Source organism: Hemiscyllium ocellatum, chromosome 35 (assembly GCF_020745735.1).
Source record: "Hemiscyllium ocellatum isolate sHemOce1 chromosome 35, sHemOce1.pat.X.cur, whole genome shotgun sequence".
Lineage (NCBI taxonomy): Eukaryota > Metazoa > Chordata > Chondrichthyes > Orectolobiformes > Hemiscylliidae > Hemiscyllium > Hemiscyllium ocellatum.
The window spans coordinates 37,143,163-37,171,154 of record NC_083435.1 but is presented as its reverse complement, the minus strand read 5'-3'; the positions used below and the strand labels follow the sequence as shown (position 1 = coordinate 37,171,154).

The window sequence follows — 27,992 nt, the reverse complement described above, 5'->3', positions numbered from 1 at the left end:
AAAAAGGAAAAGGTGAAGGAAACTGAAGTCGAGTGCACAGGAAATGTTCGATAGTGAGAGGACTTCACCCTGATCCTGACAAGGTGAGAGCTGTAACAAAGACATGGGGATGGACAGATGTGAGAAGTGTGCAGTGTTGTGTTGGTCACATAAACCACACCGGAAAGTTCTTGTCTAATTTGTCATGAGACTGTGAACCAATGTCCAAGCTCAGTCCTGAGGAGGGCCAGTGGTACTGGGGCAGGAACAAGAAGCAGCTTTCACTCAAACAACCAGGATCACCAACTTGTGCCCACACCAGGTGGGACGGCTTCAGGGGAAAGTGGGACAGACTGCAAGGAAGAGTTTTGTTGAGGAATATTTTTTGTGAACTGTATCTAGTAATTAAGTGTTAACTGCAGATGATAGTTGACACATTTAATGTATTTTAAACAAAAAGAGATATCATTTGTGAAATGCAAATTTTATATTGTAAACACTGACTTTCCATCATCACAGGACCACTTTTTTTTTTGAAGAGTTTCGCCAATAAAACTCAAAACCCACTGCATGACACAAACATCACTCACTGAGGTGTGAGTATTTGTTGTCAATGTTTTTTCTGACAGATATTAGCGTTGGATATATGGTCTCTCGGTGTATGTGTGTGTGTCGCTGAATATGTGCCTCTATGTGTGTGATTGTGTGTGTGTGTGTGTGTGTGTGTGTGTGTGTGTGTGTGTGTCTAGTGGGGTGTGGTGGGTGTGACAGCAGCCAAGGGAGTAGGCAGGGGACCTGGAGGGGCACCGAGCCCTGGGTCACAGAGGGGAGTAAGACAGAGTCTCAGCTGCTGACACAGACTCTCCCTTCCCCCCCCCCTCCCCATCCAGGCGGTGTGTCCAAAGGCAGCACCTGTCAGAAAGAAACATTGACAATGAAGGTTCCTCTCCATCTGTCCCAGACCAGAAGCTTGTGTGCTCAGCCCTGGGTGAAACATTCAGCTGGTGAGCCTGCCCTTTCCTCCCTCCAATAGCTGCTGGGTCACCAGTCAGTGAAGTATTCCTGATTCCCAGCAGCTGCCTGGCCCTCTCTTCACACTCATTCAGATCCTTCCGAACGGACATTCCCCGCTCCCCCACCCCAGGGAATGAACACTCCCAGACATTATCAACCATCCAACTCTGAAACACACACATTAAATAAACATCACACTGTGCATCCTGAACAAAAACAGAGTTTGCTGGAAAAGCTCAGCAGGTCTGGCAGCATCTGTCAAGAGAAATCAAAGAAATCAGACCAGTTCTGAGGAAGGGTCACCCGACCTGAAACGGTAACTCTGATTTCTCTGCATAGATGCTGCCAGACCTGCTGAGCTTTTCCAGCCATTTCCATTGTTGTTTCTGATTTACAGCATGTACAGTGCTGTCGGTTTTTACTGTGTACATCCTGCTTGGTTTAGGAAAGGCTTCCTGGGGAGTTACATAGTCATAACCCCCTCCCAGTTCATACTGAACTGAAGCTCAAACACTGCTGATTCCAAGATTCACAATCTGCAGAGTGAATGAATTAACCCTTTCCTGTGAAATCATTAATGAAGAATTCAGACAAATCAATGATCAGCAATAATTTATTGATTAACAACTGCAATGATCAGTATCTGCAGTTAATTGTTGATGATAAATAATGACAGATGTTTGCTGCAATAAATACATGATTGTGAACAAATAAAATAAAGGAAGTTTACATAAAAGTTCACATTTGATCACGCTGTTTACGTAAAGTGCAAAACAGATCAGTTCAGCTTAAAACAGATGAGAATAAAAATAGAAGAGTAGAAGTTAAATAATGAGAGAGAGATATCAATCTAACAATAAGACCGTAACAAAATTCATAAAGACTTTCACATAAAAGTTAAAATGTTGTTGCATAAAGTGCAGAAATGATTCACGTCCTACAGTACAAAACCTCGCTCAGAGGGAGTTCAGGACATTGCTACATTTCAGGTCAAGACACTGAAGACAGTGAGGATGAGAAAGTGTGAGGGAGGAACCATCCGTGAAGATCCCTCTGACGGTGACACTGCTCACATTTCTGAGACGGGATGGAAACACGACTTGAGAGGGTCCCACTTGCAGAATCAGGATCCACGTGCGGATCTGGGATCCACTGTTCAACCTGTGGAAACACATTTTCAGGAAAAGTCAATCTCAATCCTGAATCGACTGGGTGTGAGCAATGAGCTGTAATTCTGTGTGTCTGCTGTGATATGGAAGGATGGACATTGATGTCCATGTTTACACTGGAACAGGAGGATCCCATTATTCCGCAATGAAGCTCCGGGAATGACCTGTAGTGGAGCTCAGGAAACCCACAAGGTCAGAAATGGACAGACACAAGGCAATCTCTTCAGGATGGGGAGGGGAGTGAAATTAGTTTGACAGGGTTTAACAGTGTCTGGGAGGGTGAGTCAGGAGGGGAGGGGAATTAATCTGACAGGGTTTAACAGAGTCTGGGAGGGTGGGACAGAGTCAGGAGGGGAGGGGAATTAGTCTGACAGGGTTTAACAGTGTCTGAGAGGGTGGGACAGGGTCAGGAGGGGAGGGGAATTAGTTTGACAGGGTTTAACAGTGTCTGAGAGGGTGGGACAGGGTCAGGAGGGGAGGGGAATTAGTCTGACGGTTTAACAGTGTCTGGGAGGGTGAGGCAGGGTCGGGGGGAGGGGAATAAGTCTGACAGGGTTTAACAGTGTCTGGGAGGGTGGGACAGGGTCAGGAGGGGAGGGGAATTAGTCTGACAGGGTTTAACAGTGACTGGGAGGGTGGGACAGGGTCACGATGGGAGTGAAATGAGTCTGACAGGGTTTAACAGTTTCTGGGAGGGTGGGACAGGTTCAGGAGAGTGAAAAATTTCCAAATAGGTCTACGGACAGAAATTGACATCTCATTGACTAAGTTATGAAGAAGCTGGAATAGAGACGTCCAAAGCTGAGAAAATAAAAGAGAATGTTTGGAATGGAATGAAATATAAAGTTACATACTCTGAAATATTCTCTCTCACTCACTGGACCCCGGATTTAATCACCCTCAGCACTGACTAACCACATTCACACAGCACAGTGCAGAAGGAATTAAGGGTGAAGGAGCGAAGGGAGAGGGAGTACGGAATGGGAAAATAGGGGGTGAGGATTCGATGGAGAGGTTGTGGGGGTTGGAGTTGAGGAAGAGAAGGATGAGAGAGTCACGAAGAACTGAACCATGAGGAAACTGATGAATGTCCCATCCAGGAGAATGTAACTCTACACCTTCCAATCCCTCTCCCATCATTCCCAACACTCTGTCCCCTCAGTCACTTACTGGGAGCTGTTGTGTAGGTCCCACTTGGTGAACCTGCAGAAACAAAATAAATGTCCATTAGAATGGGGAATAATCCATTCTCAGAGAGTGAGAACACAACAACTGTGAGGGGATGGAGATTGTGTCAGAAATTCGGTGGAGTTGTGGATAGTGAGGAAGGAAGTGGTAGGTTACAGCGGGATATAGATAAGTTGCAGAGCTGGGCGGAAATGTGGCAAATGGAATTCAATGTAGCTAAGTGCGAAGTCGTTCACTTTGGTAGGAATAACAAGATGATGGATTACTGGGCTAATGGTAGGCTACTTGGTAGTGTGGATGAGCAGAGGGATCTTGGTGTCTATGTACACAGATCTCTGAAAGTTGCCACCCAGGTAAATAGTGCTGTGAGGAAGGCATATGGTGTACTGGGCTTTATTGGCAGAGGAATTGAGTTCCGGAGTCCTGAGGTCATGTTGCAGTTGTATAAGACTCTGGTGAGGCCTCATCTGGAGTATTGTGTGCAGTTTTGGTCGCCATACTATAGGAAGGATGTGGAAGCTTTAGAACGAGTGCAGAGGAGGTTTACCAGGATGTTGCCTGGAATGGTAGGAAAATCTTATGAGGAAAGGCTGAGGCACTTGGGGCTGTTCTCATTGGAGAAGAGAAGGTTTAGGGGAGATCTGATAGAAGTGTATAAGATGATTAGGGGTTTAGATAGGGTAGATACTAAGAACCTTTTACCGCTAATGGAGTCAGGTGTTACTAGGGGACATAGCTTTAAATTAAGGGGTGGTAGGTATAGGACAGATGTTAGGGGTAGATTCTTCACACAGCGGGTTGTGAGTTCATGGAATGCCCTGCCCGTATCAGTGGTGAACTCTCCTTCTTTATGGTCATTTAAGCGGGCATTGGATAGGCATTTGGAAGTTATTGGGCTAGTATAGGTTAGGTAGGATTCGGTCGGCGCAACATCGAGGGCCGAAGGGCCTGTACTGCGCTGTATCCTTCTATGTTCTATGTTCTATAAATCCTCATTCCCACACTCCCCTCCATCCTTACACCTTATGGAGATTCTGGAGATCCCTCCCATCCCATTGATATTCAGTCAGTGAGGATGTAAGTGTGTGTGATGGGTTTATTGATCAATGTTAGACCTGATCTAGGCCAAAGGATGATCAGACAGGGAACGAGACGGGTTTATACGTGTGTATCTGTGCTGGAATTCAATCAGTTCCATTCCCCACAGTGCCCTGTACTCCCAGTACTGGAGATTCCCCCACACTCACTCTGTCCCCTCACTTCCACATTCCCCTCTCTCTGAATCTTACCTCTCCAGGGCCTTTTCCAGGTGATTATTCCAAATATTGCAGCCATTGCAGCGATTAATCCAATCAAAGGTATAAGATGGGAACGTACCATACTGTTTTCTGGGATTTCTGAAACACATTGGAATAATATCAGGATTATCTCTGTTCCTGGATCCACTCTCGGTCTGTGTTGATTGGGGACAGTTTTAGTTTAACCCACCCATTGGGAATTGATGGACTTGGTTCAATAAATTTTGCATTCCAGATCTCATTGATGGGATCGATGTAATAACTGCACAGAGGATGGTATCCATCACCGAGTCACCCTTTATTTACATATGAACAGTCCTTGACTTTAGGACTGACTCTTTCAGAGTCAGGTAGCAGAGTGTCATCATCTCTGACACTTCCCTTTTTATTTGTCAGCCAGGGCTCCCTGATTGGGGGTGGATCAATCAGGGAACTCATATTCCCTGAGGTCCTGCTGGCTAGCCTCGTTACAATCACAACTTCCCTCCCCCTGAGTCTGAGAACATAGGCCAGCCATTTTCCTTGGAGAGCATCCTGGGGCGGTTTAACACTGGGACAGCTTCCTCCATGTTCAGCAGGTAATAACGGCAGCATCGACTGCACAGGAGCTCGCCACTTGTGCCAGGAATGCCTTGGCAGGATTTTATTTTCTTCTTCTAGTGGCAGAGGCATCGATTTGGCTCCTTCCGTCATGTCCATCTCAGATTCTAAACTCTCAACAATGCTTGACAGAAATAGTGAACCCCTGGGTTCTGGCAACCTTTCTGACTGCTCAGAGGGGCAGGGTATGTTTTGCTCCTGCATTGTTTACAAATTTACAACTTTCAAACGGACCTTGTGCTGGTTCAGGAGCATCGCACCTGCCTGACCTTTCCACATCACTGGTCCCGATCTCACATGGAGAATGCCTCTTTCCCATACAGGGCCATTTCCATCATTCTTACACCAAACCTCCTCCCCTTACTGTGATGATACTGCAACTTTAAAGGGTTATTTTGTCCTGTTTCTTTTTAAAGAGAGGTTGTAAGGCAGAGGTGTCAAGCTGTCTGGTTGGAAAGCCAATGAAGTAACTGGCTTACAAGGCCTTGGGTTTTTTAAAGCAGGAACAATAGAAGCAGCCTGGATGGGTGGGGCCAGCTCTCGGACCTAGATTTCTAATTTGTAGTTTTTTAGCTTTGCGATTCAGCATCAGTTACTGTTGGAGTCTCAACAGGCTCGGAATTACAGTAAATGTCTCCTTGCTGCTCCTCTCTCTGAGATTTCTCTTGAAGCTTTTCCTTCTGGCTTGCTGCAGTTACCTGTGAGACAAATCTATATTCTGAACTTTGCCAAGGGGTGTGTTTATGGGATGTTACTAAATTGAATCATTAGTTAGTAAGCAGTACTGTGTCTATTGATTTGTTAATTTTTCTGATAGATTTATGGTATTCTAAATTCCACTTTCTTTAGTTATATTTTAGCTCTAGTGTTTCGATAAAGTGTGTTTTGCCTAAAGCTGAGTAGTGTGACCAATCAAATTGCATTTGGAACACAGCACTTTACATTTGCCTTTAAAATAAGATAAAGTTAGGCCCCAGGCTGCCTTCTTAAAATATTTTGCAGGGGTCTGGTCTGATCCTTAATTCCCTGTATTAAACAGTTTCTCTTGTTTGGTGGAGACTTGTGTCCAGCATTGGTGTTCCTGAGGCCATTACACCCGACCCCCACAGGTCTGGGAAGATCAGATTCAACCTGGTGCAGAGTCTTCTACTCATCAGCAATTCTGCTGGTCCCAACTCTGCTGTTGCATGTGGGGTGATCCCATAATCAAATAAGAACCATGATACCTTGGTAACTATCAAGAGGGTAGGCTGTTTTTCAAGCCAAATTTAAAGTTTGGACTGCTTTTTCTGCCAGGCCAGTCAATGTTGGGTGGTATGAAGCTGTCCTTACCTGAAGAATCTCAAACCATTTTAAAAACATGACAAAATTTCTGGTTTGTAAATTGTGGTCCGTTCCTTGTGCTACCTGGGAGGCTTTATCGTGCTACTCCAGAGGCTTTAAACTAGTAAGGGGATGACTCAAATCAAAGTAACAGTGAGTAAAGAGAAAGGGCTGAGGCTGGTACAGCTCTGAAGGGAACAGCTCAAATCGTCAAAACAGGCAAGAGCTTGGCAGTGACCAAGGTCAGAATGATAAACTGCATTTACTGCAATGTAAGAGGTATGTCAGGGAAGGCAGATGAACTTAGGGTATGGTTGGGAACATGGGACTAGGGTGTCACCGCTATTACAGAGACATAGCTCAGGGATGGACTGGACTGGTATCTCAATGTTCCAAGGTATAGATGCTATCGGAAGGATAGAAAGGGGCGGGGGGGGCAAGAGAGGAGGACAAGATTTTCGTTCAGGATAACATTACAGCTGTACTTAGGGAGGCATATATTGGGAGAGTGACCAGTGAAGTTATATTGGTGGAACTGAGAAATAAGGAGGAGATGATCACCTGGTTGAGATTGTATTATAGCCCCCAGTAGGCAGCAGGAAATTGAAAACCAAATGTTTAAGGAGATCTCATATCTGTAAGAATATTCGGATGGTAACAGTAGATTTTAATTTCCAAACATAGACTAGGGCTGTCATTGTGTTAAGGGCTTGGATTGGGAGGAAATTGTTAAGTATGTCCAAGAAAACGTTCTTCTTCAATATGTGGATGGACCGACTGGAGAAGGAGTAATACTTTAACTTCTGTTGGGAACAATTGTAGGGCAAGTGAATGAGGTGTCCGGGGGCGAGCATGGTGGTGCAAGTGATCATAACTCTATTAGTTTTAAAATAGTGATGGAAAAGGATAGAACGGATCAAAAAGGTAAAGTTCTAAATTGGAGTAAGGCTGATTTGGACAGTATCAGACAGGAACTTGCAAAAGATAATTGGAGGGAGGCTATTTGCAGGTAAAGGGATGAATGGGAAGTGGGAGGCCTTTAAGAAGAAGATAATGAGGGTCCAGAGTCAGTATGTTCCTGTTCGTGTGAAGTGTTACAAAGTCAAAAGCCTGTCTGTTCACTTTAAAGTAGAAAGTGTTTTCTGAAGTTTGAAGTAAACTTCAAGTGCAGGCTCAGCTGCCTGAATGGAAAGACTGGGAGACGAGCTGTTCCAAAATAGATACATGAAGCAACTGGCTGTGAAATAGATACCTGCAGCTTCCCTTACACCCAGCCCCAGACCTGAAGAAGGGTTACACCTGAAGTGTTGGCTTCTCCACCTCCTGATGCTGCCTGGCCTGCTGTGTTCTTCCAGCCTCCTGCCTGTCTACCCTGAGTTTTGCTGCTGTTTTGATACCAACGCGAATTTAACTGATCAGTTTAAATTGTGCCGAGGATACTAAAAACCCAACTGAGTTTGAGTTTATTGTTTTGACACCTGGAAACCAATCAAATTATAAGAATTTACTGTGTCATGGAGGCTATAAAACATGGGAGTTTTGACATTTGGTCAGAAAGCAACTGCCATCGATCCACTGAGCAACTACCCATCTGACATCTTGCTCTCAAAGAAATTAGAAACAGTCTCTATCAAAGGTACCTTTGCATGTGAAACATCCTCGCAGTAACAAAGAAAGGAAACAACCCCCAGGGAGATTAGCAGGGGGAAGATTGAAGACACCGAAGAAGATAGAGGGTATGTGGTCTTGAGATTAAGTTAATGTAATGTTTAATAAATGTGTTATTGGAATAGCTTTTTTTTTGTAGAGTTGGGGTCAGATCGTAAGAAATTAAGCGATGCGCAGGGGGTGGGGGGGGAGGTGGGGGGAGGGGTTTGGATATGTGATTTGTTTTTGGTTTAATGTTCACTATTAGAGTCATTCTTTTTACATAACAGATGGGTTTGACCTCTGCATGATAATAGAAGGACAAGGCTGGTAGATGTAGGGAATGCTGGAAGACTTGAGAAATTGAGGTTCTGGTAAAGAAAAAGAAAGAGGCATTTATCAGGTATAGACAGCAGGGATTGAGTAACTCCCAAGAAGTGTATAAGGGCAGTTGGAGTATCCTTAAGAGGGAAATCAGGAGGACAAAAAGGGAACATGAGACAGCTTTAGTAAATGCAGTTAAGTAGAATCCAAAGAGACTCTAAACGTACATTTCAGCAAAAGAGTAAATAGTTAGAGAATAGGGCACCTTAAAGATCAATGTGGCTGTCTATGTGTGGAACCATAAGAGATTAGTCAGATACGAATCACATATTTTGTGTCAGTACGTATCGTGGGGAAGGGCATGGAAGCTCGGCAACTTGGGAAAATAAAAAGTGATGTCTTGAAAACAGTACACATTACAGAAGAGGAGGTACTGAAGATTAAAATGCACAATGGTAGATAAATCCTCAGGACCTGATCAGGTGTTACCCAGAATTCTGTGGGAAGCTAGGGAAAAGGTTGCTCCGTTCCGAGCTCAGATGTTTGGATCATCCATAGCCAAGGGAGAGGTGCCAGAAGACTGGAGGGTGGCTAATGTGGTGGCACTATTTTAGAAAGGCTGTAATGAAAAGCTAGGGAACTATAGACCAATGAGCCATACGTCAGTGGTGGGTACACAGTTGGAGGAGATTCTGAGGAATAGGACTCACATGCATTTGGAAAGCAAGGACTGATTAGGGATAGTCAACATGGCTTTGTGCGTGGGAAATTGTGTCTCTGTAACTTGACTGAGTTTTTTGAAAAGGTAACAAAGAAGATTGGTGAAGGTAGAGGGGTAGATGTTGTCCATATGGACTTCAGCAAAGTGTTTGACCAAGTTCTGCATGTAGACTGGTTAGTAAGGTTAGATCACATGGGACCCAGAGGAAGCTAGCTAACTGAATATAAAACTTGGCTTCAAGGTGGGAAACAAAGGTTGGTCTAAGAGGGTTGCTTTTTGGAGCGGAAGCCTGTGACCAGTGGTGTGCCACAAGGATCGGTGCTGGCTCCATTGCTTTTCATCATTTATATAAATCAGTTGCAGATATGGGCGGAAAAATGGTCGATGGAGTTTAATCCAGGTAATTGTGAGGTGCTGTGCTTTGGGAGATCACATGTTAAGGAACAGGATACAGTTAATGGAAGGACTCTGAACAGCATTGATGGGCAGAAGGACCTTCAGGTTCAAGTCTATAGCTCCCTGAAAGTGATCACCCAAGTAGATCGGGTGGCAAAGAAGGCGTATGGCATCTTGCCTTCATTGGTCAGGGTCAAAGAGTGTGGCACTGGAAAAGCACAGCGAGTCAGGCAGCATCTGAGGTGTGTTTGTGTGTGTGTGTGTGTGAGAGAGATGGCTGAACACTTTAACTTGCTTGCAAACATAAGCCCGAGATTTCAATGAAGTAATGAAACAACTGTCATTGTCTAAGGATTGGCACTCTGTGATCCCAAGAAAGATCTAGTATTGACATGCGATGTCTCCCCACACATTTCATTGTAGAGATCCCTGGCGGAGTTCAGCTGGAGTTTGGCTGCAGCCTTTACTCAGGATAATCACACTTTCTCTAACAGCTTCTAACAATATTCCATCCTCTGCCGTGAGCTGGTATCTCTGGGTCCAAACATTTTCAATTCAAAGGATTTCAAGTGCCTTTTGGTTTCCCTCATAAATACAAGTTATTTCCAGTTTGAAGGGATTGGATCTTTCTGTGTCCAAAGCCTGATAGCCAGCTCTGATTAGGAGCTTGTCCAGAAAGTTTAATGCCATTACAGACCGTTCCACTGGGGGGCGCTACCAGTGGTGTATTTGCTAATGGTAGGCGGCTCAATACATCCACATTCACTACTCAGCCTCCCAGGCAGTGTTCTGGCTTGCAATTGTAAGCACTTAGTATTAGAACCCACCATTGAAGGTGGCCCAAAATTACAGGGTGGCCCTGCCTTGTCCTCTTTAAACACACCAAGTAGTCCATGATTATCACAAATTTTAATTCATAAAGGTATTGGTGGAATGTCCTGACCCCAGATATGACCATCAATCCTTCCTTCTGTATCTGGGTGTATTTACGTGCTGCATTGGCCAAAGCCCTAGACGTATATGCTGTTGGATGTTCCTCTCCACTGAGCCATCATCAGCTAATACGACCCCAATGCTGTGCTGGGAGACATTGCATGTCAATACTCGGTCTTTCTTGGGATCACAGAGTGCCAATCCTTAGAGGATGACAGTTGTATCGTTCCTTCATTGAAAGCTCGGTCTTATGTTTGCAACCATTTCCCAGGCTGATCCTTTCTGTCACGAGTTGATGTAATGGTGCCAGGACGGAGGCCAGGTTATGTACAAACTTTCCAAAATAATTTACCAGCCCAAGATATGACATAAGTTCCTGGACAGACGTAGGAACCAGAGCACCTTTGATCTCCCTCACTTTATCTTCCAACAGGTGTAACCCAGAGTTGTCGAATCTGTATCCCAAGTAGATCATTTGGGATACACATTTTCCCTTCTTAGGCAAATGCCTGCCTTGGAAAACCACTTTTGGACTATATCCAGTTCTCTGCTCCTTATTCGTTTTCCCTGTTATTGGCTAATTTACCATCTAAGTAAATGGCGACCTGGGGTAGACCATGCAAGATGTTCTCTATTGTCCACTGAAAGATCGAACAGGCTGACAATACCTCAAATGGCAGTCTTGTATCTTGGTACAATCCCTGATGGATATTAATTGTAGCATACGTCTGGGAACCTGGTCTGATCACAATTGCAAGTAAGTGTGGCTCATGTCCAGCTGTGTGAAGGAGAACTCCCATCCTGCACCAACGTTGGGCACAAATCCTGAGGGGATGCCTATCTATTCTGTTGTCAAAAGCAGTTTACACTTTGTTTAAAATCCCCACAAAGGCAAACCGACCCACTGGGCTTCAGTACCATTCCAATCACTGCTGCCTATTTCACAAACTGGACTGGTTTGATCATTCCTTCACTTTCCAGCCTTCTAATTTCTGCCTTGACTTTTGCCCATAAGGCCAATGGCACTGGGCAGGCCTTACAGCATCATGGGATTGATTCCTGGTCAACATGCAAGGTGGTTTGGCTCCTCTGATAACCCCTAGATCTGCAGGTAATTAAATTGAATTTCACTCAAGCAGCCATTTTCTAAGTGAAACATCTTGAGCCATTTGGGGTGAATCTCTCACAACTGATTTCTCCCCATTAAGCTCGGATTTGAAGCTTTTAGCACAATCACTGGTAACTGAACCAGCTGCCTTCCATGAAAGAGCGGAACTGAAGTTGTACCCCTATTCTCTGAAGCTTCCTCAGTTGAGGTTCTCAGTCTGGCCAAGATCTTCTGCAAAGTTAAGGGTTGGAGTTCAGAGTGAATCTTGTTAAAGGTTGGTTCTGTGATCACTGATACAGCTGCACTCGGATCGACCTCCATCAGAACAGAATGACCAGTTAACCAGACGTTTTAATTGGTTGGTTCTGATTTTGATGTCGCGATGCAATTTAACTGTTCCAAACCAGATATGGATGGATTTTTCAGGATACCCACCTGGATATGGGGCTATAATTTATCTCGCTCAATTTAAGTCGACTAGGACACTTTTGCTGTCTCAATTCCACCCACCGACAGAAACTGCAATGCCTTAATGGCCAGGATCCTGATCAACATTTTAACTGTTTGTTGAGGCTTGGTTTAGTGTTTTATGGTGAGCCAACCTCAAGTCCCTCTGATCGATATGTCCTGACTGAGGCTATGCAATTGCATGCATCCAGATGGTGTCCTCCAAGCTCAGTCGGACTGTCGAGGGTGTCCACTTCCATTGGAATACCCTGTAATTCATGAGCTCCATTTGCTGCATTTTCCAATGATAAAGCCAGTTGTAGTAGCTGCCTGAAGTGCAGTTGAGATTCAGCCAGTAGGTGTTTTTGCATAGTTACATCATTCATTACATCACAGTTATATCAGTATTACATCATAGTTACAGCAGTAATTTCACCTACCATTCTCTAAGCATCTCATTAAGGGTTAAACCGATTTCACATACTTTTGCCAGTCTTCTTAACCTAGTCAGATATCCCAGTGTGGATTTTCCTGGTTCTTGAATTGCCAAATAAAAATGAGAGCATCTCAGAATTAGAGGAGGCTTTTGCTCATAATATTCCTTAATTATTCCTATCAATGCTTGAAAGGTTTTAGTACCTGGTGCCACAGGGAAAGCTAGAATCCTAATAACAGAAAAAGCTGCAGCTCCACAAGCTGTCAGGAGAATTACTTGTTGCTTTTCACCTGCCACAATGCCATTTGCCCAGAAAATATGCCACCTTATTTTCACACACTGGGCCCAGTCCTCGATGGCAGGATCGAACGAGTCAAGTTTCCCAAACAAAGGCATGATGTACCAAATGCTCCCCTGGCTGAAAGGTGCCTGTTGTGAGCAAGTTTCTTCACGATCATGCTTTACTCCCATTGCCACTGGAATAGCCCTACAGAAGCTAGCATTCACTCACCAAGTCACCCTTCATTTACACAAGAACAGTCCTAGACTTTAGTGGTACCTCATTCAGATTCAGCTGCCAGACCCTCAATACCTCTGACACACCCTTTTTTTAATGTCAGTCAGGACTCCCTGATTGGATCAGGTTACCGGACCAATCAGAGGCCTCCTATTGATGCAAATGGAAATCTGGAGTTTTCTAACCAAATTGCTGTGAGCGCTGAGGATCAATTGAATATTTCCACACACACATACACACACACACACTCCAGTCCCTTACCCCACTGATAGAGCTTGCCCTCTGCCAGGCTGCTGTGTTCAATTTGACAGGAGTATTGATCCTCATCCCCAGCATTGATCTCAATCTCTTTCTGGATCTGATGGGTCCCATCGTGGTTCGGTCGAACCCCCGAGGATTGGGTCTCAGACATGACCTCTCCATTCCTTAGCCAGGTCACCTCGATGTCTACAGGATAAAACCCAGTGACCAGGCAGGAGAGAGTGAGCGGCTTGTCCTGACCATTGGGCTCCCTCCTGGAGATGAACACTTCAGGCTGAACTGTGATGGGAAAGGGGGAAAACACAAACAATAGACAGACACTGAATGGAATGGGAGAACAGTTTCATAGATCAGTGAGGTTAGATTAGAACATGGAACAAAACTGAACTACATAATCCTTTCCAACTTCCAGATATCTGTTTAAATGTTCAACAGATGTTTTTTGCAGATAAGATTCTCAATAGTAGTTCCAGGATTGATCCGAATTCCATTTCTCTTTATTGATCACTGCAAAGTGATTTGCGGCAACCCATCTCATTCTGTCTGGCTCTAAACTAATGTGGTCCTTTCCATCAAATCCAAATCTCATTGATCTCTTCACAGAACCATCTTCACTGACCTCAACAGAATGTATCCATTGGAGAGTGTGAATTCCTGTCAGTGACCAGACAGGGATCAATCATCAATAAACAATAGATAATCACACACTGTCTGATCAGAGGGAAAGGGGATCAAATATCAGATGGAAATCGGGGATGAGGGTCACAGTCTGATCAGAGGGGAAAGGGTTCCAATCTCAAGTTAAAGTTGCAGAATTAGTTGACAGTCCTCATTTCACTTTTCATTCCAAGGTCAGTGCTGGGGGATGGACTGAGTGGAGTGACCCAGGGGTCAGTGCTGGGGGATGGACTGAGTGAAGTGACCCAGGGGTCAGTGCTGGGGGATGGACTGAGTGGAGTGACCCAGGGGTCAGTGCTGGGGGATGGACTGAGTGGGGTGACCCAGGGGTCAGTGCTGGGGGGTGGACTGAGTGGAGTGACCCAGGGGTCAGTGCTGGGGGATGGACTGAGTGAAGTGACCCAGGGGTCAGTGCTGGGGGATGGACTGAGTGAAGTGACCCAGGGGTCAGTGCCGGGGGATGGACTGAGTGGAGTGACCCAGGGGTCAGTGCTGGGAGATGGACTGAGTGGAGTGACCCAGGGGTCAGTGCTGGTGGATGGACTGAGTGGAGTGACCCAGGGGTCAGTGCTGGGAGATGGACTGAGTGGAGTGACCCAGGGGTCAGTGCTGGGAGATGGACTGAGTGGAGTGACCCAGGGATCAGTGCTGGGGGATGGACTGAGTGGAGTGACCCAGGGGTCAGTGCTGGGAGATGGACTGAGTGGAGTGCCTTGGGGATAATGTGGACAATTGACGGTGAGATTTTACCTGAAGTCTGGTTTGTCCTTTTCATGATCGATTTCAGATTCTCCTTTGCCAGCCCGGTGTGTGTGATTGCCTGATCTGTAGCATCGTCCCAGAATTTCACACCGAGTGATTCAGTCAGGAACTGCTGCCTGGGGACACAGCGATGGGTATCACTGTCAAAGTAACCTGTCTGTATTCCATTGACCATCGCAACAACAATGACTTCAGGGAAATCTTGTGCTCCTGAGACAATTGTATATTTCAAAGTTGGTGAGTTAGTTTCTGTAATATAAACAGTTCGAGGAGCTGGTTATCAAACTGCAGAACAAGCACTGGAAGGGAAACTGGGAGGGAGAGGAACTAGCAAACAAGACAGAATGTGACTGGTAGTGGGGAGGAAGAGAGACTTCGGGGATGAAGAGAGGAAGACTGGGGAGGGACAGATATTGGGGAGGGGCAGAGACTGGGGAGGGACAGAGATTGGGGAGGGACAGTGATTGGGGAGAGACAGAAATTGGGGTGGGATGGAGACTTGCATTAGAAAATAAATACTGGGGATGGGGGAGAGAGAGACACACTGCGGAGGAACTGGGAAATGGGGAAGAGAGACTGTACAGCATGGAGGAGGGACACTGAGGAGTGAGGAGAGAATGTGGAGGGTTTAGAAATGAGATAAGGAAGGTTAGAGGTGAAGAGACAGCATTGGGATGAGGACAAAAGAGACTGGGACCTGGAGGAAAAGAATGGGAGGGGTTACAGATCGAGAAGGGCGAGAGGCAGGCGCAGAAGGTAAAGATATTGCAGGGGAAGGAAAGGGATTGGGAGGAGCAAAGGGACTGATGAGGGGATAAAGACTGTGAAGGAGGGGGAAGAGAGAGATTACACAGGACAGAAAGAAACTGGGATGGGGAGTGGGGTGGAGGGGTTGAGACCAGGGAGGGAAATGAGACTCTGGGGAAGGTTGGATAAAAGAATGGGGAGGAGATGGGAAAAGGCTTATGGTGAGGGAGGGGATAAGAGCTGGGAGGAGGTGGAGAGACTCAGGAGGAACAGAAAGAGAGAGAGAGAGAGAGAGATAGACTGGGGAGGGGAAAGAGAGAGAGAGAACAGTGGGAAGGAAGAGAGAGAGATTGTTGGGATGGCCGAGAGTCGAGGGTATTAAAGGAAGTGACAGTGGAGATAACGGATCCATTCATTACAATATTCCAAAATTCCCTCTACGTGGGAAAAGCTCCCGTGCATCGGAAAAATACTAATCTAATTAAACTAACTGGTCTGTAATTTTTGAATATCAGATGTTGGGAAAGTGTTAGAACCAATGATTAAGGAAGCAATATCAGGACAGGTGGCCAGTCAGACTGTGGTCCATCAGAGTCAGCATGGGTTGATGGAGGGCGAATCATGTTTGACTCATTTGCTGGATGGCTTTGAAGATGTGAGAAGCAAAGTGGGTAATGGGGATCCTTTAGGTGTAATGTATCGGGACTTTTGGCAGGTATTTGATCAGGTGCCGCACAAAAGGATAATACACAAAGTTGGATCATATGGGATTATGAGTAATTTATTATCTTGTGCAGATGACTGGCTAATGGACAGAAGACAGAGAGTCGGGATAAATCGTTATGATTGGGGTGTTACAGGGTTTGGTCCTTGGGCCCCAGTCATTGACAATCTACGTTCACAACTTGGATACAGGGAGAGAAGGCCCGGTTGCCCAAAATAGGCAGGAGAGTAAATTGTAATGAGGAAACAGGAACCTTACAACAGATAGGGTGGGGACTCATCCAAAATGTGGCAGATGGCGTTTAACACAGATACGTGTGAGGTCATGCTTTGGGGTCGAGCGATGGGAAGGTGACCTTTTATCTACATGGGCAGAGACTTGTGATGCTGAGGTACAGAGGGAGGTGGGTGTCCTCATTCATGAGGTACAGAAAGCTAGCATGCAGGTCCAGCAGATAGTAAAGCAAGTGAATGGAATGTTGTCTTTCCTAGCTCAGGGAATAGAATATAAAGGGAAGGCCGTATTGATGCAGCTATCCAAGGCATTGGTGAGACCGCACCTGGAGTATTGTGCACAGTTCTGGTCCCCTTATTTGAGGAAAGATGCAATGGCATTGGAGGCAGTTCCCAGGAGGGTTCATGAGATTGATCCCAGAGATAAGGGGTTTGTCACATGAAGAGAGATTGACCAGTGTAGGCCGATACTGTCTGGAATTTCGAAGAATGTGTGGAGATCAAATTGAGGTTGTCAAGTTAATAAAAAGCTATGGATAAAATAGATGGGGAATGGCTGCTTCCCCTTGTGGGGCATTCTCGGACGAGAGGTTGTAGGATGAGAGGGAGCAAATTTCAAACAGAGTTGAGGAGAAGCTACTTCTCCCAAAGGGTTGTGAATCGGTGTACGTGGCAATAAATTCAGTTCAATTTTGCTGTCAGCCCTGAGCTGTTCAGTTCCCTGACAACCAATCACCTTGCTGTTGGCGGGCACAGGACCTCTGTCATTACAACTGGCCATGAGGCCACAAACCAATCTACGTATACAGAAAACCGACAAACACTGCCCAAATACTTAACTACACCAGCAACCATCCCAACATACACAAACAAAGCTGTATCAGAACACTATTCCAACGAGCCACCACACACTGCGGCACAGACGAGCTTCGGGAAATACAGCCAGAAACCCTAACCACCTTACCATACGTCAAAGAAGTTTCAGAAATGACAGCCAGACTACTAAGACCCCTTGGAATCCTAGTAGCACACAAACCCACCAACATTCTCAAACAAAAACTAACAAACTTAAAAGACCCAGTACAACCCATGGACAAAACCAACGTCATCTCCAAAATTCCATGTAAGGACTGCGACAAACACTACATTGACAAAGAGGAAGAAAGTTAGCCACCAGGATACACGAACACCAGCTAGCCACAAAAAGACATGATCCTCTCTCCCTCATAGCCCTACACACGGATGAAAAACCCCACCAATTCGACTGGACAACACATCTATCCTGGGATAGGCTAAGCAAAGACATAACAGAGAATTCCTGGAGGCCTGGTACTCCAACCACAACGCCATAACAAACACATAGATCTAGATACCACCTATCAATCCCTCAGAAAGCGGACAGGAAATGACATCACCACAAACCCCAGGAACCCCATCCAGGAGAAAGATATAAATAGAAAGCAGGAGACAACAGCTTCCTTCACTTGGAGGTTGCCACTGATGATGTTACTGAGCCAGGTAATGAGACATCTGGATATCAAACCTACAGCTCAGTGAGCAAACCTACACCCTAAACCTCAACCTGAGCTACAAACCTTCACAAACCTTGCACTGTTAAGGAAGTTTTAGATTAGGAACCTGGGCACAGATCCCATCAGAGTCTCCCAGACTGTGCTGCCTTCAATGTGTAAAAGATCAGGCTGGCTGTATAACAGGCGGCTGATCAAACATCCCCCATTTCAAACTCTCCCCAAGAGACTCACATTCACCCCAGAGACACAAAGAGAGAGAGAGTGAGAGAGAAAGAGAGAATGGAAAGCTGAATTCTGTACTTACCGGGAGAGACCCGGGAAAAACACAGGGAGATGGAGAGAAGAATCAGCAGCATTCTGGGAATCCACTCTCCCTATTCCAATCAGGGACTGGGAATAAAACAGTGATTGGAAAATATCTGCTGTTCACAAACTGAAAAATAAATAAGATAAACGTTTGTTTCTACCATGATGCCATTTCCCGATCGACAAAGTAATTTGATCATTTCCTGAACTTGAAGCTGCCGAACCAGTCTCAGTAAAAAACCCAATAAAGAGATGAACAGATTCAGTCACCAGTTCCCAGGGAGATCAGACACAGACAGGTTGAGTTACTCGCTGTGAAACAGACACAGGGAAAACTGACCTTTCTCCCGTTGGCTGGACACAGGATGTGGGGTCTTTGTGGGATACCTTTCGGTGGGTCGGGTTGGACTTGTTGGGCCAAATGGCCTGTCCCCATACTGTAGGGAGTCAATGAATCTATGATTCTAAAAACAGCCATCTCATGTTCATATGAACTTGTACCAGAAGCTGAAAGAAAACAATTTCAAAATCTAACGGAAGAACTTGGTCAAAGTTAGAAAAGATCAAACAAAGTAACATTGTGAAGTGGATGCAAATAAATCAGACTCTTATCATACTCTTGGAGAGACAACTTTGTTTGAGTTCAAGAATTCACTTTGTGAAGTAATGAGAACTCATGTGGAGGAGCAGAGAGTTAAAACTGTGAAGAATTTCCTTGTGTTATAAAGTGGAGGTTGACCCCTCCATCTCCAAGAACTAAACAGAAATAGCAAATAGGGGCACCTCACCTCATAATCTGTAAAAGGGGGAGTGCCGAGTGGTGTAACCTGTTTCTCAGCAACTTCAAGTGGTTCAATAAAATAAATCCCTGACACTCACTTTAAAATCAACTCATCACCATTTATTTATCCAACTCGAGAGCCAGCGATTCTCTCTTGAGAGCTGAGGGCTGTTGGCTCTGCTGGAGGGGAGTTAGCTCTGGGGTCTTCATCCAACTGGCCCCTTCCTTTATCCCCTTGATGACATATCAATATTTCACATGATAGGGCTGGTCCTATGTTGTTAAAATCATCAGATTTAAATTTAATACATTTTTGGTAGCTAAGTACCTGTTCAAATTAATTGGCTAAATTCAAAAACCTGTTGGATTGAAAAAACAGCTGGCATTTTGCCTGCTAACTGCATGACCTTTCAATATAATGTGTTAGTTTGGGTGCTCTCTGTGTACTTGCAAACTTGCAAGCTGCTGTTCACAGACATCCATTGTAAATCTCTAAGTGTGGAAAAAGCACATGATCTTTTCAAGGGACCATGCGATTCTTTCCTCCACCTACCACACGTATTTTACAAACACCAAATTCTAACTTCATGCTTTCCAATCCACACGTACTCTCCTCAACTTTGCAACACTTGAGCGAGTAAAGTTTCCCCACGTTTACCAGGAGGAGTAGGAAAAGAAATTATGATTTTCGGAGATACAGGAGCAAGTCAATCATTGTTTGGGAGAGATAAGGAGATGTGTAATTAGAAAGAGTATTACTAGAACACACGGAGTCCATGGTGAGAAAAGTCGTATTCTTTCACGGAAGGCGAAGTTAGAGGGTCTGATGAAACGTGGTGGATGGAGTAACAGAGAAATTCTCAGTTCCAGAACAGTTCACTCTGGGATCTTTCCTGAATGTGTGATAACAAGGTCACAAAGCCACAGGTTGAACAGAAAGAGAACTCAAACAGGCGAGATAAGGGAGTTAAAATTCAGGTATCATAAGCTATATTTGATCAAGTTCTGGAGAAAAAGCAAAAACAGTTCAAGAACAAAGCAGATGCTTTCTAGCTCAGAGACATTAGCTAAAATACAACAGAAAGGTGGAAAAATAAAGCAGTCGTACTGAAAAGGTGAATCTGCACATATCCCACAATGTCAGTATCTTAAAAACGAAGTGTTGATGAAGAAATGGAGACCATCACATATTCAAGTGGGTGAAAAATGGGCAGGAGCTTATCAGGCTGTATTACTGGTGTGTGATATAAAGGAGGGGTTGTGGGTAGCACCATGAGAGTTACCAGCAGGAGGTCATTTGGGAATAAGGAAAATAGAAGTTTATTTTTATTGGCCTGGACTGCAGAAAGATGTTCTTGCATTTTCCCAGACATGTCAGATAATTGGAAAACTCATTTATTAATAAAACCAACACCTTTCATACCTATTCCAGCATTTGATGAATCTTTTGCAAAAGTTTTAATTATTGCATCAGATCCAGACCTAAAACAAAAAGTGGGGATCAGTATTTGTTGACCATAATGGATGTGTCTCTGAGATTTCCAGAGGCCATTCCAGAATGATATAGCATGGCTGAAAGGAGTGTAGAAGAATTACTCAATATTTTTCCCTCGTTACAGACAACCCGTAGAAATGCAATTGGAACAAGGATCAAATTTTTCATCAAAGTTATTCAAGGAAATTAGAAAGAGCTTAGAAATCCAAATAATTTAAATCAATTGTGTACCACCCAGAAATGTGGAGAGCATTACAGCAATTTAATTGAATTTATTGTCACATATACAGAGACACAGTGAAAAGTTTTGTTTTGCGAGCAATACAGGCAGATCACACAGTTAAATAGCACGGTAAGTAAATAATAGGTGAATAGCGGTAAAAACAAAAACACAGGTACAGGCGAATATTAAGAGTTTGTGAGTCCATTCAGTATTCTAACAACAGTCAGGTAGAAACGGCTCCAAAACCAGCTGGTGGATGTGTTCAGGCTTCTGTACCTTCTCCCTGATGGTAGAGGGTATAGAAAAACATTGCCAGGGTGGGATGGAGCTTTGAGAATGCTGGTGACCTTTCCTTGACAGTGGGCCTGGTAGATGGATTCTATAGATGGGAGGTTGGCCTTTGTGATTGTCTGGGCTGAGTTCACCACTCTCTGTAACAGTCTCCGATCTTGAATGGTACCGTTGCCATACCAGGTAGTGATACACCCAGACAGAATGCTCTCGATGGTGTACCTATAAAAGTTGGCAGAGCGGCATGCCAAATTCCCTCAGCTGCCTGAGGAGGAAGAGACGTTGCTGGGCCTTTGTAACCAGTGTGTCCGCATGAAGAGTCCAAGGAAGCTTGTTGCTGACACCACTCCCAGGAGCTTGACCCTCTCCACTTGTTCCTGTTATTGTGCTGTTAATGTGCAGGGGGGCATGAGTAACATTCCGCCGAAAGTCAATAATGAGTTCTTTGGTTTTGCTAGCATTGAGAGCTCAGTTGTTCTCAGTGCGCCATTTTCCAGGCCTCCCACCTCCCGTCTGTACTCTGTTTTGTTGCCATCTGGGATTTGACTGACTATGGTGGTGTTATCAACGAACTTGTAAATGGCATTAGTCTGGTATTTGGCGATGCAGTGACTGTTGGGATTAGTTGGTCAGGACTTGTCAGGGCAGGTGTTACCTCTCTGCTGAAATTCTGCTCAAAGCGAGCAGAGAAGGCATTGAGACGATCTGGGAGGGATGTGTCACCGTCTGCTATCTTGCACTGTCTCTTTTTCGATCCTGTGATGTCATTCAGTCTTTGCCATAGTTGTCGGGTGTCTGTCTGGGTCTCTGGTTTGGATCCGTATTGGTCCTTGGCTGTCTTCATGGCTCTGCAAAGGTCACACCTGGGTTCCTTATATTTGAGTGGGTCTCCTGATGTGAAGGCCTCACGCCTGGTTTTTAGCAGATTTTGATTGTCCTGATTCATCCAGGGTTTCCTGTTGGGGAACACTATGATTGAAACACTACATTGAGGGACTACAGTTAAAACTATCCAGAGGATTGTGTTATGAACCAGACCAAACCCCTTCAAAATATTCAGAAGATAGTCTCGACTCTAACTTTTTCTAATTTTAAAGTTAAACATGAGATGCTGCATTCCAGATGCAATTTGATTGGTCAGTCTACCGGGTTTAAAGCAGAACACACATTATTCATCCACTGTCGTCAAAATACAGCAAAATAACAACTCTATTGAAAACATAACAGAATAATTGAAGTGGTAACTATTTCTAATTAACTGTTCCAATAGAGTAATATCCCATTAATACACCCATGGCAAAATGGAAGGCCAGGAAACAGACTGTCTCACATCCAACTCCAGTAACAGGAAGAGGACCCCCAGCTTTTGGCTGTAACTGAGAGAGGGATAAATAGGTTCCACATCTTCACACCGCAACAGCAACTATTGAAACGTATATAAAACATCCTGGTTCTGTGGGAGCCTGATCCCACAGGGTCATTCAGGCTGCGTCTATTATTCCAACTTATAAAACCCCCAAGGCCTCACAAGCTGTTTACTCTCACGGCTCAGCTGGACTGCTCAGTCCCTCTGCCTTCAAATCTCTCTTCACAAAAAAAGAGTGAAGGAAATTTTGGCTTATATGACAGCAAGCAGCCGTTACCAGTTCAAAGTTATGCCTTTTGGTACGAAAAATGCCATATTTCGAAGACTAACAAAGAAGGCCATTTTGGGATTGTTCCGTTGTGTGGTGAACGTGGATGATCTTGTCATTTTCAGACACATGTGGAAGGATCATTTGGAGTATCTCTCAGAATTATTCAATCAACTTCAGAAGGCGTGCTTGATGTTAAACCTGGTGAACAGTGAGATCACAAAAATCCATGTCATGTTCTTCAGGCATATCATTGGACAGATGGCCCCATAAACTGTGAAAGGAAAGGGTAATGGGGAGCTTTCCATACAATCGACAAAAAGAGGGCTGAGGAGTAGCAGATGGAGTTTAATTCAGAGAAATGTGAGGTCCTGCATTTTGGGAAAGCAAATCTTAGCAGGACTTAAACACTGAGTGGTAAGGTCCTAGGGAGTGTTGCTGAACAAAGAGACCTTGGAGTGCAGGTTCATAGTTCCTTGAAAGTGGAGTCGCAGGTAGATAGGACAGTGAAGGTGTTTGGTATACTTTCCTTTATCGGTCAGAGTATTGAGTACAGGAGTTGGGAGGTCATGTTGCGGATGTACAGGGCATTGGTTAGGCCACTGTTGGAATATTGTGTACAATTCTGGTCTCCTTTCTATCGGAAGGATGTTGTGAAACTTGAAAGGGTTTAGAAAAGATTTACAAGGATGTTACCAGATTTGGAGGATTTGAGCTATGGTGAGAGGCTGAACAGGCTGGGGCTGTTTTCCCTGGAGCGTTGGAGGCTGGGGGGTGACCTTATAGAGGTTTACAAAATCATGAGGGTCATGGATAGGATAAATAGACAAAGTCATTTCCCTGGAGTTGGGGAGTCCAGAGCTAGATGAGATAGGTTTAAGGTGAGAGAAGAAAGATATAAAAGGGGCCACAAGGGCAACCTTTTCATGTGGAGTGTGTTACGTGTATGGAATGAGCTGCCAGAGGAAGTGGTGGGGGCTGCTACAGTTGCATTTGAAAGGTATCTGGATGGGTATATGAACAGGAAGGGTTTGGAGGGATATGGGCTGGATGCTGGCAGGTGGGACTGAATTAGGTTGTGATATCTGGTCAACATGGATGTGTTGGACCAAACAATCTGTTTCTGTGCTGTACATCTCTATCACTCTGTGACTCCATGACTAGTTTTAATCAAAGATTTGGATTGAATTTTGAGCAGTATGGTTACTCCACTGACTGAGCTATAGAAGACATGCAGAAAATATCAGTGGATAAAAATGTATGGGAAGGCATTTAACAGCCTGAAACGACACCCAATTACCCAAAGCCATTTGATGTGGTTATTGATGTGAGTGATGTGGGTGTCATTATTGTATTGTTACAATAAGGCAACGAGAGGATGGAAAGGAACACTTCAGAGAATATCTCTGGGACACCCGCACCAACCAACCCTACTGTCCCATTGTCAAACACTTCAACTCCCTCTCCCACTCCGCCAAGGACATGCAGGTCCTGGGCCTCCTCCAGCGCCATTCCCTAACCACCTGATGCCTGGAAGAAGAATGCCTTATCCTCTGCCTTGGAACCGTCCAACCCCACGGCATCAATGTGGACTTCACCAGTTTCCTCATTTCCCTTGCCTCCACCTTACCCCAGTTCTGACCTTCCAGCTCTGCACCGCCATCATGACCTGTCCCACCCATCCATCTTCCTTCCCACCTATCCACTCCATCCTCTCCTCTGACCTGTCACCATCCACCTATTGCACTCTCAGATACCTTCCACCCCTATTCCCTGCCTCAATCCTCCCATTTTTCTTTCCACACACGAGGCTCCCAGCCTCATTCCTGATGAAGGGTTCCAGCCCGAAACATCGATTTTCCTGCTCCTCGGATGCTGCCTGACCAGCACCACACTCTCGACTCTAATCTCCAGCATCTGCACACCTCACATTCCTCGAGAGGATACAAAGGTCAATTGGATATTTTTCACAAATTTTGAAAGTTCAGCAAAAACAAGTCCATCATTGTGAAAGAAACCTCGAGTTTGGTGTTGGTGATGCAACCATTTCACATTAATGTTGCCACTAATGTATCTGAGGAGATTGTATACACTGATAACAACCCCTTAAAGGTTTTGGGGAAAATGAAAGATAAAAATGCCAGACTATTCAGATGGAGATTATTGTTACTACCATCAATTTAAAAATTAACCATCTGGCAGGGTGAGAGAATGTAATTGCTGACACTTTGTAACAGCTTCACTGAAGGAAGCTGATGGTGTTCTGGGGTGGAAGGACCGGACTGAAATGGATTGAAGCATGGAATGGTTACGTGCTGAGATTTAATACAGTGCGTGTACAATGTAGAGTGCTAACAGAGTGAGACCAAAAGCTTTGAAAATAAAGCCATCTCTCATAATAATGGCACATTTTTTAAAAGGGATAGATGTAACAATACTGTACCTTTCAAAGATGTATTCTGTCCTAATTCTCTTGTAGAGGGGTATTGTTACTCTGATACTGAGCTGTCTGTTTCCAGCAGCTGATTTGGAAGTAGCTTGGTGTTTTTTTTAAACTTAAGACAAAAGAACCATGAGTGAGTGGAGCCATGTTTGTGTTTTAGTTTAGGTTTAGTTGAGTTGGTGTGAGCTCGCTGCTGGAAGACATTCTCGGGTTCTCTGCTGCTTTTGGTGTTCCTTTCACTGAAACTGGAGAGGAGCCAGCACGTGAGGAACACATCGGTTTGGCTGGATCTGTCTTTGCTAAGGTTGTGTTTATGGGATGCCGCCATATTGGAACAGTGAATGATGAGGAGTTGGTGATTAGGACTTAAACAATATTGTTAAATATTTCAATCGAGTTTGTGTTATACCAATTCATTTTTGTTGTTTGTATTTTAACTGTGTTGTAAGAATAGACCATCAGACCTTAAAAAAAAAGCAGAAATTAGGCCAATCAGCCCATTGAGTCTGCTCCCCCATTCAATGGCTGATACATTTCTCTATCCCATTCTCCTGTTTAGATTAAAGACCTGTGGTGGACCAATCACATCACTTTTGACCCCCTGCACCTCAGATTTGACTTTAATAAAACAAAAGGTTAGGACTCGGCTTTTTCCTTGATATATTTTGAGGGGGTCTAGTCCATAACATTCTGCCCAACATCCTGACTTCCGCTAGGAGGCCTTACACAACTCCCTTCTGGGTTTTTCTCCCCTTTGCGGTTCCTCAACTCCATCCACTCGGATTGTCGGCCTTCTGACTTGACATCACTTCCTGCTGTTGATTCCATTTCATTTCTGACAAACAAGACAAACCCGCTCCCTCTGCCTGTCCGTTTGACAGGATGTGGATCTTGGATATTTAGCTCCCAGGCCTGATTCCCTCACAGCTACTTCTTTCTGATCCCCACAATATCGTAGCTGCCAGTTTCAATCTGTGATACAAACTCAACTCTCACATTCTGCTTTTATTTTCCCAACCTCTGATATCTCTATTCCAGCTCCTTCAGGAGTCAGTAAGTGACATTTTGACTTTTCCTTTCCTTGATGTATTTGTAACCTTTTCATTCTCTTCCTGACACTGTCCCAAGCTTCAGCGCGTCCCTCAACACGCAGTCCTGGACCTTGGAATGTGCCAGTCTGCAACACTCAGTCGGGGTCAACTCCTTCAGCTGGAAGATCAACAGGTTTCGGACCACCCAGAGAGCGTCCTTCACCGAGTTGATGATCCTCCAGGCGCAGTTGATGTTCGTCTCGGTGTGCATCCCGGGGAACAGGCCGTAGAGCACGGAGTCCCGCGTCACGGTGCTGCTCGGGACGAACCTCAACAAACACCACTGCATTCCTCTCCAGACTTCCTCTGCATAAGCACATTCCAGAAGGAGGTGTGTGACAGTCTCGTCCCCCCGCAGCCGCTTCGAGAGTCCAGGCGTGCATAAAGGATCTCACAGGCAGAGCCCTTCTCATCACCAGCCAAGCCATGTCTTGGTGCTTGTTGGAAAGTTCTGGTGATGAGGCATTCTGCCAAATAGCTTTGACAGTTTGCTCAGGAAACCGCTCGATTAGATCCGCCCTCTCCTTTTCCCAAAGGTCTCAAGGACACTACGTGCTGACCACTTCCTGATGGACTTGTGGTCAAAGGTGTTTTTCTTCATAAACTTCTCCACGAAGGACAGGTGGTACGGAACGGTCCAACTACTCGGAGCATTCCGCAGCAGCGAGGGCAGGCCCATCCTTCACAACACCGGGGACAGGTAGAACCTCAGTACATAGTGACACTTGGTGTTTGCGTACCGGGGATCCACGCACAGCTTGATGCAGCCACACACAAAGGTGGCCATCAGGGTGAGGGTGGCATTGGGTGTATTTTTTCCCCCGTTGCCCAGATCTTTGTACAGCGAGTCCCTACGGACCCGATCCATCTTTGACCTCCATATAAACTGGAAGATGTCCCGGGTGACTGCAGCGACACAGGTTCTGGGAATAGGCCAGACCTGTGCCACATATAACAGCAATGACAGTGCCTCACACCTGATGACCAGGTTTTTTACCACAATGGAGAGCGACCGTAGCTTCCATCTGCCCAGTTTCTGCCTCACTTTGCCGATACGCTCCTCCCAAGACTTGGCACACGCCCCAGCCCCCCCGAACTGGTCACATATGCACCTGAGTCTGTGCACAGACAGCAGATCCGAGCAGAAAACGGCGACGTCATCCATGTACAGGGAGGCCTTAACTTGCAGACCCCCGCTGCCAGGAATAGTCACCCCTTTCAAGCTCGCATCCTTCCTGATGGACTCGGCAAATGGCTCTATGCAGCACACAAACAAGGCAGGAGCGAGAGGGCAGCCCTGCCTGACTCCAGATCTGACTGGGAAACTATCTGATTCCCACCCATTGATTGAGACTGCACTGATGATGTTGGTGTACAGCAGTCTGATCCAATTGCAGATTCCCTCCCCAAAGCCAATTTTGGAGAGAACATCTCTCATATACCTGTGTGATATCCTGTCAAAGGCTTTCTCCTGTCCAGGCTGATCAGGCAGGCATCCAACCCTCTGTCCTGCACGTAGGCGATCGTATCCCTGAGGAGTGCGAGACTGTCAGCGAAACTTCCTGCCCGGCACAGCACAGGTTTGGTCAGGGTGAATCACCGACCCCAGAGCAGACTTGACCTGGTTGGCGATTACCTGACCGGGTGATCACTTAACACTTGTTCCATTTTCCTGCTTCTGCAGCTTCACA

At 45.2% G+C, this 27,992-nt stretch overlaps 1 protein-coding gene across 2 annotated transcripts; it reads right to left on the bottom strand.

Moving 5' to 3' along the window:
- Window positions 1–1,671: 1,671 nt before the first annotated feature.
- On the bottom strand, window positions 1,672–27,992 carry LOC132832760 (H-2 class I histocompatibility antigen, alpha chain-like). Of its 2 annotated transcripts, XM_060850891.1 has the most exons (7): window positions 27,744–27,992; window positions 18,342–18,470; window positions 14,790–15,050; window positions 13,362–13,640; window positions 4,640–4,747; window positions 3,333–3,365; window positions 1,672–2,154 (listed from the first exon to the last, which is right to left on the bottom strand). In XM_060850891.1, the coding sequence occupies exons 2-7, from the start codon at window positions 18,391–18,393 to the stop codon at window positions 2,150–2,152; spliced, it is 738 nt and encodes a 245-aa protein (XP_060706874.1). In that variant the 5' UTR covers window positions 18,394–18,470; window positions 27,744–27,992; the 3' UTR covers window positions 1,672–2,149. The 2 variants fall into 2 exon arrangements, with proteins under 2 accessions (XP_060706874.1, XP_060706875.1); XM_060850892.1 differs by lacking the exon at window positions 3,333–3,365.